We start from the raw sequence: 17,466 nt of genomic DNA, 5'->3' as shown, positions 1-17,466 counted from the left end.
CCGGGTAAGACACCGGCGTGTGGTCCATATTGGTGGCCCGACATGTGCCCGTGCGGTCCATGGTTAAGGTGGTGCACCGATGGTATTGGCCGTGGTCCGTGTGGGTCTCCGTACAAAGGACCGGGAACACCGACGCCGTCAAGAGTCCCGTATGGACTCAACTCGTCGTACTGAGGGTGTCAGAAGTACAGAGGGTCGATAACATATGAGAGGGGATCGAGAGGGGCACTGGGAAAAGTAGTAAGAAAGCATAATAATGGTGAAGAGGAGCAATAGAAGAAAATGGGAGAGGGGGATTGGGGTTCTAACAACAATGACAGATTACATTGGAGAAATAAAAATGGAAAACAAAGCACAAGGCATAGGAAAAAGTACTTTATGACACGATTGAAAGGGGAGAATGCAATGGGTAAACAATCACCACCATCAGTAAAAAGGGGTGTACCGTACGTCAGGTAGTCCTATGGTAGAGATGGAAAGGGGGGGAGGGAAGAAGAGTGGGAACGAGAGGGAAGAAGGTGGGGAAGGAGGGAGTAAATGTGGAGGGGAGGGAAGGGGGGGATCTGTGTCCTGTAAACGAAGCGGTATACGCGGATAGTTGCGGAGAGTTACGGTGCTTACCCGCTGAGCCATGCGACCTGCGTCCAGCACCCAAACTGTGGGAACAGCGGAGATGATGAGGAGGAAGCGGTGGAGGAAATAAATGAGGAAGAAGACTAAGAGACCCAGAAACCAGGGACAGCGTGTTATCGTCGCAGATCACTGGAACCACTCGAGGCCTGGGAATTTTGCCTTGGACCAGGTTCCTTAAAGACGTCCCTGAGCCGACGTGACTCTCCTGAGGAAACCACCTCAAAGGGGTGCCCGTATAGTCAGGCGAAGGTCGCTCCGCTCGCCGTCCCCATGGCGGCTCCGCGCCCAGGATCCGGGGTGATGAGCGCGCGCCGTGAGCGATGGCCGGGCCGAGGCGCGCGACTGCACTGGTTCCGCGCGGCCCGAGAACTACGTAGAATGACACGGGGTGGGAGCGGGGTAGAGGAGGAGGGTTGCTTCGGGTTGGAGTGGAAAGGGGAGTTCGGGTGCAGAGAGTGGGTGAAGTGAAAGAGGGGGACGAAGCGTGTCGAGTGCTGGGAGCGCGAGGTTGGGGGGACGAGGTGGGGGTGGTGGAGTTAATGGGTGAGGAGGTAGAGGGAGGAAGGGACGAGCTAAACCAAAGAGGGGCCTTCTCGCCCACTGGCTGACTCCACCGTGAGCTCAACTCCTGATCTACAGGCGGCTTTGCCGTGGGAAGGCTTTCCGACCGCGATTGGCGACTGCCGCTTCTGGATGGTAGGTTTTACGTGAAGCTCCGGGCCGTGAGGCACATCGGGGGGTTGTGTGAGGGGTGAGGAGAGGAGGGAATACAGAGAGCCTGGGGGTGGCCAAACCAATGGGAGGGGCCACACGGTGGGGGTGCATGATTGAGCGCGAGATGAACACACGTGGGAGCACGGTGAATCGCGCGCGCAAAATAATACCGCGTCGTGTCATGCCGTGCCATATACCATGCCGTGCCACATACCATGCCGTTCCACATACCATGCCGTGCCATATACCATGCCGTGCCACATACCATGCCGTACCACATACCATGCCGTGCCACATACCATGCCGTTCCACATACCATACCGTGCCATATACCATACCATGACACATACCATGCCATGCCATATACCTGCGACATACCATGCCGTGCCACATACCATGCCGTGCCACATACCTGCCATGCCATATACCTGCCACATACCATGCCGTGCCACATTCCATGCCGTGCCACATACCATGCCGTGCCACATACCATGCCGTTCCACATACCATACCCTGCCATATACCATACCGTGACACATACCATGCCATGCCATATACCTGCGACATACCATGCCGTGCCACATACCATGCCGTGCCACATACCATGCCGTGCCATATACCATGCCGTGCCACATACCATGCCGTGCCACATACCATGCCGTGCCACATACCATGCCGTTCCACATACCATACCGTGCCATATACCATACCATGACACATACCAGGCCATGCCATATACCTGCGACATACCATGTCGTGCCACATACCATGCCATGCCACATACCTGCCATGCCATATACCTGCCACATACCATGCCGTGCCACATACCATGCTGTGCCACATACCATGCCATGCCACATACCATGCCGTGCCATATACCTGCCACATACCATTCCGTGCCACATACCATGCCGTGCCACATACCATGCCGTGCCACATACCATGCCGTGCCACATACCATGTCGTGCCACATACCATGCCGTGCCACATACCATGCTGTGACACATACCATTCCGTGACACATACCATTCCGTGCCACATACCATGCCGTGCCACATACCATGCGGTGCCACATACCATCCCGTGCCACATACCATGCCGTGCCACATACCATGCCGTGCCACATACCATGCCGTGCCACATACCATGCCATGCCATATACCTGCCACATACCATGCCGTGCCACATACCATGCCGTGCCACATACCATGCCGTGCCACATACCATGCCGTGCCACATACCTGCCACATACCATGCCGTGCCACATACCATGCCGTGCCACATACCATGCCGTGCCACATACCATGCCGTGACACATACCATGCCGTGACATATACCATGCCGTGCCACATACCATGCCGTGCCACATACCATGCCGTGCCACATACCATGCCGTGCCACATACCATGCCATGCCATATAATGTACTATGCCATACCGTGATCACGTATTAAAACATGGCATGAAAAACTTTGTCGTCCATCACTATGTAACTCCTCCCCGTGGGTAAAACACCTCTTGATTCTGTGTGAACAGGTACAGCACATATGACGGTGAAACCTCCAAATATTCCTTCGTCGTTAATCAATGAAATGCGATATTATTGGTTGGTGTAAACAATTTGTTTGAGTAGTGGGGAGAGGGCTCGCACTTCCTTCACCTGTATCACCAAAGGTGGCACGTGCGTTGTGTGATCGGTGTGCGTACGTGGCGTGCTGCTTGGTGTGCCCCAAGATGTACTCGGGCAGTGCACGAAACGTGGGAAACGAGTACATTGGGGGTGGTTCAGGTGGAAACAGCCGCTCAGAGTGAAAAGCGATGGTCTTGTCCCGGGACCCTGTGGTCAACATGAGAACCAAATATTTTTATGCTCTTATGTCGAGCATCAAATATAATGAGTGCGCATTTTATACAATTGTTATAGTTCACATTAATTTGCAAATGTGAGAAATGAGAATCAGCAAACAATCGGGACCTTCAATATTAAAACACAAGGCACAATGCCACGCACCATTAACATTACGCATATTTAAAGGATGGTACTCGGACATTGTGTACAAGCCCTCGTTACCTCATCTATCTTTCTCTCCTTCTCCATCATCTCTCCCTCCGTTGCTGTCCGGCAAAAGTAAGAGAACAGAGATCGGCTGTTGCGTGCTCCGGACCCCCTACCGTTGTGCGCGCCGGACCTCTCTCTAACCTGTCAGACATCCGTCTAACCCTGCCACACCTCTGTCTAACCTGCACTGAACCACTGTCTTACCTGCGCCAGACCACAATTTCATCTCCATTGATGCCTGCTTGCCAAACCCAACTATATCTCATTGAAAAGCTCATACAGAAGAATGACTGTGAAAGGCAACGTTCGCCCACAATATATATATATATATGTGTGAATACTCATGAACAAATTATCTTTAGTACACGCAACTGCACAATGTATACATGCCAAACATATATATATAAAAAACAAACATATATATAAATAACAAATATCATATATACACAAAGAATTAAGTTAAGCACCCCCCCCCCCCCCCGTTTTTTTACAACCTCGCACATTACAAGTTTGTTGTCGTCAAAACAGTGTAATATACCCACCTTGACCGGGACACGAAACTGGCAGAGATCTCTCTCCACATAATTCCCTGCCGGATTCCCAATTCTCCCATTGCATGTTCGATTGAATGTCCAGATCGCATTTAAACAGGGGTCACATTTTTTTAATTTCTAAAACAAAGGATGGAAAAGTTGTCTCACAAATATCCCACAACATGATTTCTGTGTTTACGTAAATATCGGCAACAATTGTGTCCAACACAACCGTGAATATGTTATCATCGATGATTAATTATTTGATGTTCATCGTTGTGTATACACGAATGGTGTCATTACATTTTATACTCTACATCTGTCTGAATAAAGCTAAGCAACTTAATTGGGAATAAGTACATATGTTATATTTGCAACCTCGTCTTGCCATAACAATATATATATATATATATCAAAGCTACACAAATATATAGACTTCTAAAACCCAGGACATGATTTCTAATATTGATATTTGTAATACTGAGTTAATCAAATACGTGATGTTCTTCAAATGTCTTTTTCAATACATACCCTGTATGTGCATATTATATATATATATATATTGTATGACTGTCCTGGTTGTAATTTGCTAATAATAAATAATAAATAGTTTTTTTTATTTAATATTTATTTATTTATTTATTTTATTTATTTAATTTTTATTTAAAATAAAAAAACGCATTCCTTGCGCATCATAACAATCAACCTTTTGTACATCAAATTCTTCGCCTGTTATGTTGTGTATCCATTCACAAGACTTTTCACCGATTCGATCAATAACGACACCTGTTTAGGTTTTGAGTTTTGGACGACAACGAACTTTTATCGCCCTTTTGAGTGAGAGTGCTGTGAATTGAACCTATGGAACCATATTCCCCTAACCCCCTCCCCTGAGGTCATAGTAGAGCGTGGTCGTCGGAATGAACCCCCATCCTTCCTCCGACAATGTCCTGCCATGGGCTCGTTGTCTGCATTTGCTTTTTCCTTCTACATGCAGAATACATTATATATATCTATATATATATATATAACGTGTTTCGCTTTGCAGAAAAGGATGCAGGTGCAGAAACTGTTTGGAGATATTTTATGCAATTACACACACACGGCAGGGTCACGATGGTGTTTCTGGGCTCAGGGAATTGTAAAGGTATTAAGGAACGTTCAAAATATGCTGCTTTGCGTGGCTAAGCCCGTGCTAGGGGCGAATGGGCTCGTGAACACGGCGCAGGACGGGTGGGAAAAGAAGACTAAAGGGTCGGCGGGGAAGGTGGGGTGAATGTAGGATTGCTATCCATTCAAGAAGGTGGGAGGGGAGTGGAGGTAGGGTTGGGGGGTGGGGTGGGGGGGTCACCGGTTCACGACGGATCTGGGGCGGGCCCGGTTAGCCATGGGGGGTTGGGGACCAAGCGGGGTATGGGATTACACCCCGCCGTGACAGAGCGGGGTCAGCCGTGGGTTACGGTGCCCGAACCTTCCGCGCGAGGCGATGAGAACGGCGTAGAGTGCTCCGGTGTACCTCCTCGCACACGTGAGACCTGCTGGGACTTGCGCACACCGTGCACGAGCAGGCCGGATGCAAAACTACACGTAGCCTACACATCTCAACCATGGTATGACAAATTGAAGATGAAGTGGTAAGCAAATTATGTGAGTCACTCAGCAAGACGCAAGAAACTGTGTGAATATAGTCGAGTAAAGTTTATATTTTCTAAAAACGCACCCAAATAGAATCGATTAAACCTACTGGCGATCTATGGCCTGGATATGCGAGAGCACCTGGGGATTGGAAAGCTCATTGAAAAAAATGAACGTGTGAAATACATTTGAGGAATGTATGTTAGCTGTGATAAAGGAATTGAAGAAGAAGAAGTATGAACACAGGTGGAGAGTGATAAGAGAGTCGTGCAAAATCCGCATTCACAGAATGCATCACCTGAGGAATGTGGGGCGGTGGGGGGGGGGGGGCAGGGAAGGGGATTGGGGGGGAATAACATCGGTGATGGCAACTGCGGGTTAAACAAACTCGCCCACTTGGTTAAAAATGAAGAATATTGTAATCAGTTTGGTTTTCATTCTGGTTGCATTTGCTTTGATAAAATACCATTGTGAAGCTATCCTTCCATGCACGACAGATGATATGTATGTATGTATGTATATATATATATATATATATGACTGATTATAAAGAATGAATTGACATATGTGGGAAAATTGCACGCCCCTACCAGGAATCGAACCCAGGTCCTCTGGTGAACAGTACCAGAACAGTACAGTGGTACGGTTCACCAGAGGACCTGGGTTTGCTTCCTGGTCTAGGTGTGTAATTTTCTCAATTATATATCTATATATATATATTGTTGCGGTTTTGAGTTTTGTACAGTCAGCATAATAAAGGTTAAAATTCCCCCTCATAGTTAGTCACATAACAACACGTAGCCTCGCGATCGTATAGTTATTTCTGAGTATTTGTGAGCTTAGTCCTTTTCCTATGTTAGTTCTGCGTTGAGTAGTGTAAGGAGAATAGGTCCTATTTCTACTTCCATTGACTATCCCGCCTCCCTAGCCTCATGCCTCTTTGTGCTGACTTTGGTTCATTTTGGCGCAAATTAACACGAGGCAGGCCAAGGAGGGTCGGGGCGGGGCCGAATGAGGGCGGCAGAGGAGCTGACGGTAAGCGCAAGCCGCCAATCAGGGCTCAGAGGGTGTGGCGGCAGCACTGCGTCACAGGGCGTGGTCGGAAGGTTCGAGAAGTTTCGGGGCGTATCCATATAAGCGGTTGCGCAAAGCCCCCAAGAGGACTCACGATGAGGAGGACTTGCGAGTGGAGAGCATCAAAGGACTTGCGAGTGGAGAGCATCAGGGGACTCGTTGAGTAAGGACTGAGCACCAGCAGTTGAGAGTTGAGTTCCAGCAGTGCGGTGAGTTACAGAAGAGGTGAGAAGTTGAAGGAGCGCGGTGAGCCAAAGAGGACTTTGAGAGATACGCGAGTGGCGAGAGACGTGCATGAACCAGGATACGCGCTAATATAAAGCAACGCTCGGTTTGAGCTTGAAGCCGAGCCGCGTACAGTGCATCGAGTTACGCGAGTGATAACGGCTGTGTAACCGCCAGCTGCGCTGAGAGACACGTATTTTCCTTCTTACCTCATCGGCTGCCTTTTGTTCGGGAGACGCGCTACGAGGATCCTTCCACCGCCTGCTTGCCATCTTAACGGGACGTGCTGGGACCGTGAAGAACCGGACGGGGCCGTTCCTGGATGACCACGTCGACGCGCTTGGCCGGAACATCACCCTGCCTGCAATCCCCTGTGTGAGTGTGACGGGCCCGAGTCTGGGTGTAAAGGATAAGACTGGTTAAGTGCTGCTCTGTGTCTCTGCGTCCACCGATCCTTGTACATACGTGTGGGAATAATCATTAAACCTGTGTTCTTCCTTTTACATTCGATTGTTCCTGTGATTTCCTCATTGACTAAGCATGGCATGAATAAAACCGCTCGAATCTGGTTCCACTACTAAAAACTGCATGGACAACGTGGTACTCAATCCGCTCGGTGTACCCAAATCACACGTGGCTCGTGCGAGGCTTGCTTCCCCGCTTCCGTGGCGGCGCAGGGATTTAGGTACGAGCGAGACTTGGTCCCGAAACCCTACCTTGCGTTTGTCCGGAAGAGGCGTTTCAAGTCTCTCGGTTCCGCCAAGCCCAGAAAGAACAACGGGATTAATCCCCCCTTGGTAAGGGTAAGAAGGGCGGCGGAGAACCGTAACAATATATGTATATATATATATATATATATATATATATATATATATATATATATATATATATATATATATATATATATGTATATATATATATGTGTGTGTGTGTGTGTGTGTGTGTGTGTACGTGTGTAAGTGGTGAAGCCTTCTTTGAATTATATGTCTGAGGAGAGATTATTTGTCTGACAAGTTTTAAATTATTGTCTACATTGTTTATAACGACATACATCAGTTTAAAAAATAACGTTCTTAGAACACTCACACTTGTCGAAGAAAGAAAATTATTTTTCAAAATACAAATATGTACAGTTAATTAGGAAACGTTTTTTCCCCGTATTACATGTCGGTCAGGCCTATGTTAATATTAAAAATAAATAAAAAAAGTTGCCTTTTCCTGAGCTAATTGTATAATCTCTTTCCAAGGAATTTCCAAATGCCCAACTTGCATAATTCTGATGATTATGGAAAATAATTAAACTTATATCATGTTGTTATATTAACATGTGAGCAACAGCCAATTACTGAATACATTTGATGCTTTATATTCATAATGAAAAGGGAAGAAATTTATACTTTGCGAAAGTTGTGCAAAAAGCGAATTAAAAATAATTTTGCACATCATGGACACTATGTGGACATCAAGCTACGTCATTATTCCATCGGCAATACAGCGACTACACCTGAAGGAAGTGGCATTTGCCTTTTGTCCTATTATTTATTGTAATAAATATATGGCGTTAAAGTATCATGATCCTGCTTTAATTGTGGTTTTATGATGAGCACTAGCTAAGGAAACGTCAAGCATGTCTATCGGGTGAAGAAGAAGAAGAAGAAGCAGAAGAAGAAGCATTGTCAGCATTTGCGAGCATTGTAATGAAGTCACGTGTTCTATAAAACGCGTACCAATTGTTACTTTAAATTCAGCACAGTAATAACTTGCTGTGCATTCCAGTCCTTTTTTTTGCTCATTTAGGATCTCGGCTGTCTGGTGTGGTGGAGCGTCCTCTGGATGTGACGGATTCCACAAGCAAAATATTCCTTTGTGGCGTCATAGATGAGCAAACATCACCTATGACGTAAACCACGAGTAAAATAATAGATTTTTTAAATCCCTCATGACGTCATCCACAAACGCAAATCCATTGTGACGTACTCTATGAGCAAACATTATCTCGAGTGGCTTCATGCCTTGTTTCGGGTGACCTCTATAAAATAAATAATTTTAAAAAACACCCTGCACGATGTAACGAACAAATCAAAAACATCCGGTTTGCCAACACAAAATCCACTTTAAGCTTTACATATAAGCAGCAGCAATTAAACAAGTAATAATAACAATGGACGCTCGAAGACACACAATTTCAGGGTCCTAGAGATGTATAATCATTACAATTCCATAAAATAACTCCTTAAATATTAATCAACACAAAGTTTGACAACGTCCTTAAACCGCAGCATGGAACGTGGTGTGAAAGTGAAATGGAATATCCGGTTAAACCCGAGTTTACAGATTTTCCTCCTTGGTGCTTTCACCTCTGAGCTTTCTAGTCTGGGTTCGATTCCAGGCCAGACTAGAAACTGATTGGTGCTTCACAGGCAGGGTGTTCGACCATAAAAAGTGTGCCCTTCCTCGGGTGGACGTTAAGCACTGGTGTCCCATCTGCTAGCATTATCTCGTGAACGGTCACGATCCCAGAATCCTTCCCGAAGGGTAGTCGAGTTATCACCAGAATCCTGAAAAAAAAAAAAATACAAATTCCTTCCCAAATTAACTTTTGTTGAACGACAGGCCTGGCCAACTGGTTCGTGAAACACTTTGGCCAATATTATGAGACTATGGAAAGTGGGAAGGCTTCTGCTGACCACAAATTAATGGGATGATAGCGTAAAGAGGAAAAGAAGGAGGAAGAGGAGAGATGATGGAACTAAATGTGTTCCTGACGTATGCCACCCGATTTTATGCTTAACTCATTCTCCAAAAGATTACAAACTATAAAAAAAACTATCCAATTTTCCAAAACTATTCCATTGAGCACGAGTCGCACCTGTAATGGACATCATGGACCGAACAAGTAAGTCATATTCCGATTACAATCAGACAAGAGCACACTAAACAGCCCTTTGAATAAAATGGGGGAACAATTGTATGGAGACCTCTGGTGCCTGGAGAGCCCGACCGAGGGAACTCCCCAAGGAGTTGCTTTCAGAGCGGTTTGGAATCTCCACTGCAATGTAGGGCCCCCTGCTGGCCAGAGTGGCCAATATTGCTCGTTGAACTGTTGGTAAATTCTGTGTGCTTCAATAATACGAGTTCCTTTACAAGGAGGCCATTAGGCCCATCAAAGCCTGCGCTCTTATCACCAACCTAGAGCTGTCTGTCCATGGTCTATCCTTTTGCTGAACTTCAAGCAAGGTAGCAGCACGGACCATTTCTAAAGTCTTTGGTACGACTCGGTCGGGGTTCTAACTTACCACACTCAGTCGAAGACCTCCCTTCATCCTTACGCACAAAAACTAGAGAGTTCATAAAACACCTTAGCCCATGCGGTCTTGAGAAAAAGGGCATGGGAAGGGTCTTTTAAATAGTTGCTTTGTGTTTCCGAGCACAATCTATATTTCCTATGAGACACAATTTTCGCTCAATCTCGATATTCCCCAATTCCGAGAGTGCAAGTGGCAAATTTGTTTGGTCGAGTTGGTGTAAAATTGCGGAATATTTTGTATTTGTGGAATTCTGGAGATTCGATGTGGACACAAACTGGAGATTTGTGGAAGTGCAAGTTACAAGGTGATTTGTGTTCTACAGTGTTCAAGTGGATAACTAAATTTAAATAAAATAAAGATTTTAAAGGTTGTAGAAAAAACAGTATTCGGAAGTTTACCGCCGTTTATGCAGAATCTTTTACACCACAATATTTCACATGTTACATTAGTTCATCGTGACTGTTGTTTGTGTCTTTTATGACGTCTCTAAAAAGAGTAAGTTTCCTGTTGGGGATGATTTTCAATTTTATTTGACGACCAGACACACACTGACTCCTCTGTGCGCATGCACGAGATTCCGTATAATTTACCAAATCCAGAGCCAAATACTGCTAACCTGCAGATTTGTGTTCTGATTCACGCTCAGATTCATGTTCCACGGTTTTCAAAATATGAAATTCAATTCAAATTATGTCATTTTCTCGATCATAGACTGATGTCTGTATAGCGTGTTACAATAATGTGGTACAGCAATATCCGGGACAATTAGCCCAGCCTATGAAATTGTATAAAAATCAACGGAAAGGCTTCACACAGACAACTCGCTCATATATACATGTGTACACAAGTTGGGTCACCTGGTCAAGATCTGGTGTTATGTGTTCCTCCCCGACCTCCTGGTCTCAGCGGTATACCTCCGAACCCCGAGAGGAGCCACGGCAGAAAAAATATGTTATTCCGTGTCAAACTCAATAATGAAAAAACACCAATAGTTATCAACAAACAAATAATATATTAAAAAGCACACAGGAAGAACAATACAACAATGGTAGCAATCAACCATACAATCAATATCTTAAGATGGTACCATCTTCTCAAGTAATCTAACTCAAACTCACTGCGCCCCAAGTGAACGGAACAGAACACTCCTCAATGTCTCTATAACTCAGAGGGGATCCCGGCGAAGAGGCGATGAGGCGATGAGGCAAGTAAGGAGGTGTAGGCAAGGCGTGGACCGTCACGTGGTCCAAACCAACAGCAAACTGACGGTGGAAAGAGAAATCCCAAAGACGCGATCCAGACGTGTACATTCACCATTCAATCCGCGAACCGCAGTGTAATCTTCACACGCCGCTTTAGTGCACACCCATCCCCGGCAGACCACCGGAGGGTGAGGCCAGCTGACGCGGCAAAAACCTTGTTCAGTGAACGACGCGCGAGGGTCAAAATGGCGGATGGCTCTTACTCGAGCCGTAGCCTCTAGGCAAGGATTCTCCGGAACCTCAATGCCTATATCTGAATACGCAGGTTTTTCAATACTCCTGCGATAACACCAATCGTACGAAATTCCTTTCACTGACTCAAAGTTCACTCGCGACCTTCGCTCGACCAAACTCGGTACGGAGCTTCAAGACAACGCCTTTTTTCCTTCCCTCACGCCTTCTTCTTCTTCTCTATCGTCGTCTTCCGGTGCTCGATCCTGTTTCCTGTCTCGTTTTTTCCATGAGCAATTTTAACCTTTTAACCACAATAACCATTTCCCTTAAACCACCATAACCATACTCGCCGTTTCCTTCAAACCCCAGTAATAATAATAATACATAACCAGAAATGTTTCACGTGGATGAAAACCACAACCACAGAAGTGCCGAATCCGTAACATCTGGTTATTTAGACTATCACAAAACATCAGAAGATCGTTGTTTAAAACTGTTGCAAAAATAACTTGGGAGTGCAACACAGAAATGACAGGCCAAATAGCCTTCTCGTTTCCTTGTTTAAGGTCTTACGGGAGCCTGCAACCACTCCTTACACTCTGTGTAATCTAGTGGAGACTCTGGATCCTTTGTATTGTTGCGGAAATGATTCTTATGGCCTAAATAATCTTTAGTATAGTGCCAGTTATTTCTTAAGTATCTGTTTAGTTAAATGTACACTACTCCATGTGAATAGATATGCGTTGCGTATGTAATAGATAGATGCTCATCTCTAGTGTGCTTCTGTTCAGACGCATTTTTCTGTCTTGTTCCGTGTATTCTTCCCTTTCGTCTCCCCATATGCACGAGAACTCTTCCTGGCCTGATCGCCGGCATAGTGCTAGTTCCTGTGGAAAGATCGGATCACAGCACGGTCATGTCCCTTAATGATCTCGTGGCTGTTGGTGGATCAGTGTCTGTCGACTGAGCATCGACTAATAAAGACAGAGCATGCTGGGGGAACTATTCACTGCAGTCAGATCATTCCGGGGGTGGGTGGAGTAATCCACGCCCTCCGCAGAGTGGCCCTCCAGGCTCATGCAATCTCCAAGAGGAGGCATTTGGCCCTCATACAAACTCCACCTTTTGATAAAGGAAGGAGGCATTTGAGAAACATGACTGAAAATGAGCATGGAGATTATGGAGGTGATGTGGGTCGGGCAGCAGAGAAAATAAATGAATATCAGGTTATCGGGAAAGGAAATCAGACAAGGAAATAGGTTTGAGTATCTCGGTGGAACAATGACTGGGGATGGTTAGTCAGAGGCAGAGGTGAGGAGGAGGATTTAGATGGGTGTGAATGCGTGGAGGGTGGAGGGGGCAATGGCAGACAGGGGTTTCAAGGAGATTGAAAGGGAATGTTTTGATGTCGTGTTCTGACATGCCAGCCTACCTTTATGGTCTGGAGATGGTGGCACTGACAGAGAGCCAACAACAGAGGCTGCAGGTTTGTGAGAACAACTGGGTCAGGAGGATTGTGGGAGTGAAGAGGGTGGATAGAAGAAGGATGGGTGAACTGAGGGAGGAGATTGATGTGCAGCTGAGCTTGACAGGAAGATTGGTGAAATGCCGGCTGAGATGGGCTAGACACTTGCTGCGGATGGGGGAAGAGAGAATGGCAAAAAGATTGGATAGTTTGAGGGAACAAAGTAGGAGGAAAAGAGGTTGACCACGGTTGAGATGAGAGGATTGTGCGATGAGGGATATCAGGAAGGTGGGGGTAGTTGGTGGGTGGAGAAAGTTGAATGAGGACAGAGGGGAGTGGGGGAGTATCGTAGTCACGACAGGGCAGGAGCTTGGTACCATTTGGCCTCACCCCATATAAAGGGAAGAGGAGAAGAAGAAGAAGAATAGACAAGAACAATCTCCCTTGATTTTTTAATGAAGTCTAAGTACAGTAATACCCCAATGTAGTCAGGTTCACTATGTCAATAAATTATATTTCGTTCAAAATCATGGTAGATTAGCAAACCTATACATTTTTGGAAAGGTTATAGCATAAGGAAACTAAAAATCAATGTTTACATTTGGAGAGACACCTGTATGGCGGCCATTTTGGATTTTCAAAATGGCCACTGTAAAATACATATTTTGTTCTATTTCTGCCTCTAATTACCATAAAAACTTTTAAAAATATACTAAACCTATATTTTCAGGGACAAGGAATCCAATGAAAGTATCAAATTAGTGCTATGGAGAATGGTAAGACACGAATCAAAGGTTTTGAATTGCAAAATACTGTCTTTATATTCGCGATAAGTTGCATAATCAAATACATGTTATCATTTTGTACAGGCAGTTAATAACATCAAAATGTGTCACAATAATTCATATCACCAAACATACACAGGCAGTCAGCAAAATCATACATACACATGCAGTCAGTATAACTTCACATCTACACAGGCAGTCAATGACAAAATATACACAGGCAGTCAATGGCATCAAACATACTCGATTACAGAATATGCCATTTAGAGTTCGTCATCACCGTCCTGGGTGTCGTATCCGACAATATAGTCCGCATCGTTTTCACAGTCCGTTCCACACAAGCAAAGGTCGGTCAAATTGATTGGCAAATCGAATTGGTCGAATGGTCGATCGAATCGAATTCGATGAATCGAATCGAATCGATCGAATTGGTCGAATGGTCGATCGAAGCGATTGGTCGAATGGTCGAATTGGTCGAATGGAATTGGTCGATTGGTCGAATTGGTCGAATCGAATTGGTCGGAATTGGCAAATGTAAACATTGATTTTCAGATTTTCCATGTAATAACGTTTCCAAAAATGTATAGGTTTGCTAATGTACCATGATTTTGAACGAAAAAACATAGTGAACCTGACTAATGTATGTCTCCAATTTCTATGTTGTTTCGCAAATACATAATCACATTATTAATACCATTCCCGGACTTCCGTCGCCTCAACCCGCACTTATGTCACTTTAAAAGTCATAACTTTTATTCTCAAGGATTTTCAAAAACTTACTAGACTGATAAAGATGCCAGAATACATCAGTAAAATACCAAATCGGGAGATCACAAAATCGCCAAAAGAACTACTGTACTTTGCTTTTCACATAAATAAATGCACTGTACTGCAAATTGCCAAAGCGCCATTGTGAAAGTGTTACCTTAGACGTGAAATTCGCTGTTATTCGTCCAATGGATGCTGGTGAACGTGCCATTGATGTTGCCGGCGTTTGCCTCCGACTACGGTGCTTACCATCTATAACAAGTGAGAATTGTTTTGCACTACATGTCCCCTACCAATGTGATATTTTATGTAAGGGCATAACTCTATGAAACATTGGCAAAACGTCCTGAAATTCGAACTTTTCTGTAACTTATCATAATAAAGCCATGCACCAAGTTTGGGTTCAATATGTTAAAGAGTATGGAAAAAGTCTGAAAAATCACAGGTGGGACAGATGGGCAGACAAACAGACGAACGGACAAATGGACAGAGGGACAAACAGGCAGACAGACAGACAGAGAGATGGACAGGTGAACCAATGGAGAGCAAATCTATAGTCCCCTGCGGTGAAACTGGTATGGAACTAAAAATGGCAACTTGAAGCTTTTCTTCAAAAAGGAGGAAGAGGAAGAGGTACCACAAAGTTTGACAGTTTCTGGAAGAGGTTTATTTTTATTCATGTATGATAATTGTTTTTTTGGGGGGGGGGGGGGTTATAAATACAGTGACTTCAGAAGGTATTCACACCCCTTGACTTTTTTCACATTTTGTTGTTACGCCCTGAATTTAAAATGGATTAAATTGAGATTTTTTTTGTCTCTGATCTACACATAATACCCAATAATGTCAAAGTGGAATCGTTTTTCACGAAACTTTCCAAAAATAATTTAAAATAAGGCCGAAAAATATATATTTCCGGTTTTTTGACCCAGCGCGTCAACATTTTTTTTTTTTTTTTCAAATTTCCAGCGGTACCTTCAACAGCGCGCGCCTGTTGTTGCAGGGCCGGCGTGCTATCTCGGGAAATACGGGTCTGAGAGGGTCGCCTGTGGTATCGACGTTCGCGCACGGTTCTCCCCTACAAAACTACGTTTAGTTTTTCCAAATCCAACCAGCCGTTCCAAAGATATGAGTAGTGTTGTGTGCCGTGCCGTCATGAATCCAATCGGCTGGATATTGTCATTTATTGAAACGAAGACGTTCTTTGTCGGGTTCGTGTGAAGCAACCAGAAGGCCAAGAGAGCTGCGGGTGGTCTCGTTAGTTAGGCCTGGATCCTCTCTCGTTTGTCATGAAGTTGTAAGTGTCTGTGATAATCTGGTAGACTGGGAGAAGATATTGTGGGAGACCATCGGCCTGTTAGACCACTTGTGCATGCGCAGTGTTGATGCGATCAACGCATTGGAATGTTTGACGGTACGGCGAGGCGATCTCGAGAACGAAATGGCAGTCTATAATATGCTTGAAGAACTTAATGATTTTCAGAATAAATACATTTTAAAATAACTTAAGCTTGTGTTCATTATTTACAAAAAGGCCTACCTGTCCCATTGGCTGTCTTTAATTTCTCTCTGGACGGTGCCACGGCAGATGAGGAGTGTTTGACGGTACGGCGAGGCGCATTGGAATGTTTGACGGTACGGCGAGGCGATCTCGAGAACGAAATGGCAGTCTATAATATGCTTGAAGAACTTAATGATTTTCAGAATAAATACATTTTAAAATAACTTAAGCTTGTGTTCATTATTTACAAAAAGGCCTACCTGTCCCATTGGCTGTCTTTAATTTCTCTCTGGACGGTGCCACGGCAGATGAGGAGTGTTTGACGGTACGGCGAGGCACATTGGAATGTTTGACGGTACGGCGAGGCGATCTCGAGAACGAAATGGCAGTCTATAATATGCTTGAAGAACTTAATGATTTTCAGAATAAATACATTTTAAAATAACTTAAGCTTGTGTTCATTATTTACAAAAAGGCCTACCTGTCCCATTGGCTGTCTTTAATTTCTCTCTGGACGGTGCCACGGCAGATGAGGAGGACCGCAAGGCATGAGGACACAAAAAACAACACCTTTATCTATCTATAATTCCAGTAATCTCTGTACGTCTGTACGTTTGTACGTCTGTTTGTTTGTCTGTGACCGCTGTTTCTCGACAACCACGGGTCCGATATACTTTTAACTTGCCAGGTATATTGCTGGGGACCCGAGGATGTGCCTTTTCAAGGTTTCATATTAATCGGACAATTACTTACCGAGCTATGTCCAAAAAACGATTCAACCAATCAGAGAGCAGCGAACGATCGCGTGTGCCGAACGTGGAGGACACACTCTGCCTCGGATGGCACATTTGAGAGCGTATTCATTTATTTCACGTTTGCAAACTATGTTGGCGTTAAACTATGTTTTAAAACTAATAAAACCGAATTTGCGATTCATTCGCTTTCCTGCGCGTTTGTGCACGCGATGGCGATTTCTTTACCAAACTCCGGAAGCCGTTCGCTTTGGACCAAACCATTGCATGTAAATAGAGGGGGGGGATTGTCACCGTACTCGCAAGCCGTTCGCTTTGGACCAAACCATTTCATGTAAATAGAGGGGGGGGGGGGGATATAATTTTAGATATAGATATAGTACGGGCAATGCCCTAGTATGTGCAATCCATGCTTTTCAAAAAAAAGAAAGAAAAAAAAAAACCACATCGCCGCATCAATTCTGGAACTTTGGTCTGACCAGAGACCAGCAATATATTTTTTTCGGCCTAAACTTCAGAAATATTAAATTTACATAAGTATTCAACCCCCTGAGTCAATACTTCGTAGAAGCGTCTGTG

General features: G+C 44.8%; 1 protein-coding gene across 1 annotated transcript in view; it reads right to left on the bottom strand.

Moving 5' to 3' along the window:
• MEIS2 (Meis homeobox 2) overlaps positions 1–1,443 on the bottom strand; it is a gene marked incomplete in the record, with an annotated part of 295,705 nt that extends 294,262 nt beyond the window's left edge. The window contains 2 exon segments of the mRNA XM_078779325.1: positions 1–170; positions 622–1,443. The exon segment at positions 1–170 is cut by the window's left edge and continues 57 nt beyond it. Of these exon segments, the coding sequence (XP_078635451.1) occupies positions 1–170; positions 622–633 (182 nt within the window).
• Positions 1,444–17,466: the final 16,023 nt, after the last annotated feature.

Source organism: Myxine glutinosa, chromosome 5 (assembly GCF_964187855.1).
Source record: "Myxine glutinosa chromosome 5, kmMyxGlut1.1, whole genome shotgun sequence".
Taxonomy (NCBI): Eukaryota; Metazoa; Chordata; class Myxini; order Myxiniformes; family Myxinidae; genus Myxine; species Myxine glutinosa.
Note: the sequence above shows the minus strand (reverse complement) of the source record. Positions and strands in the feature narration are given on the sequence as shown.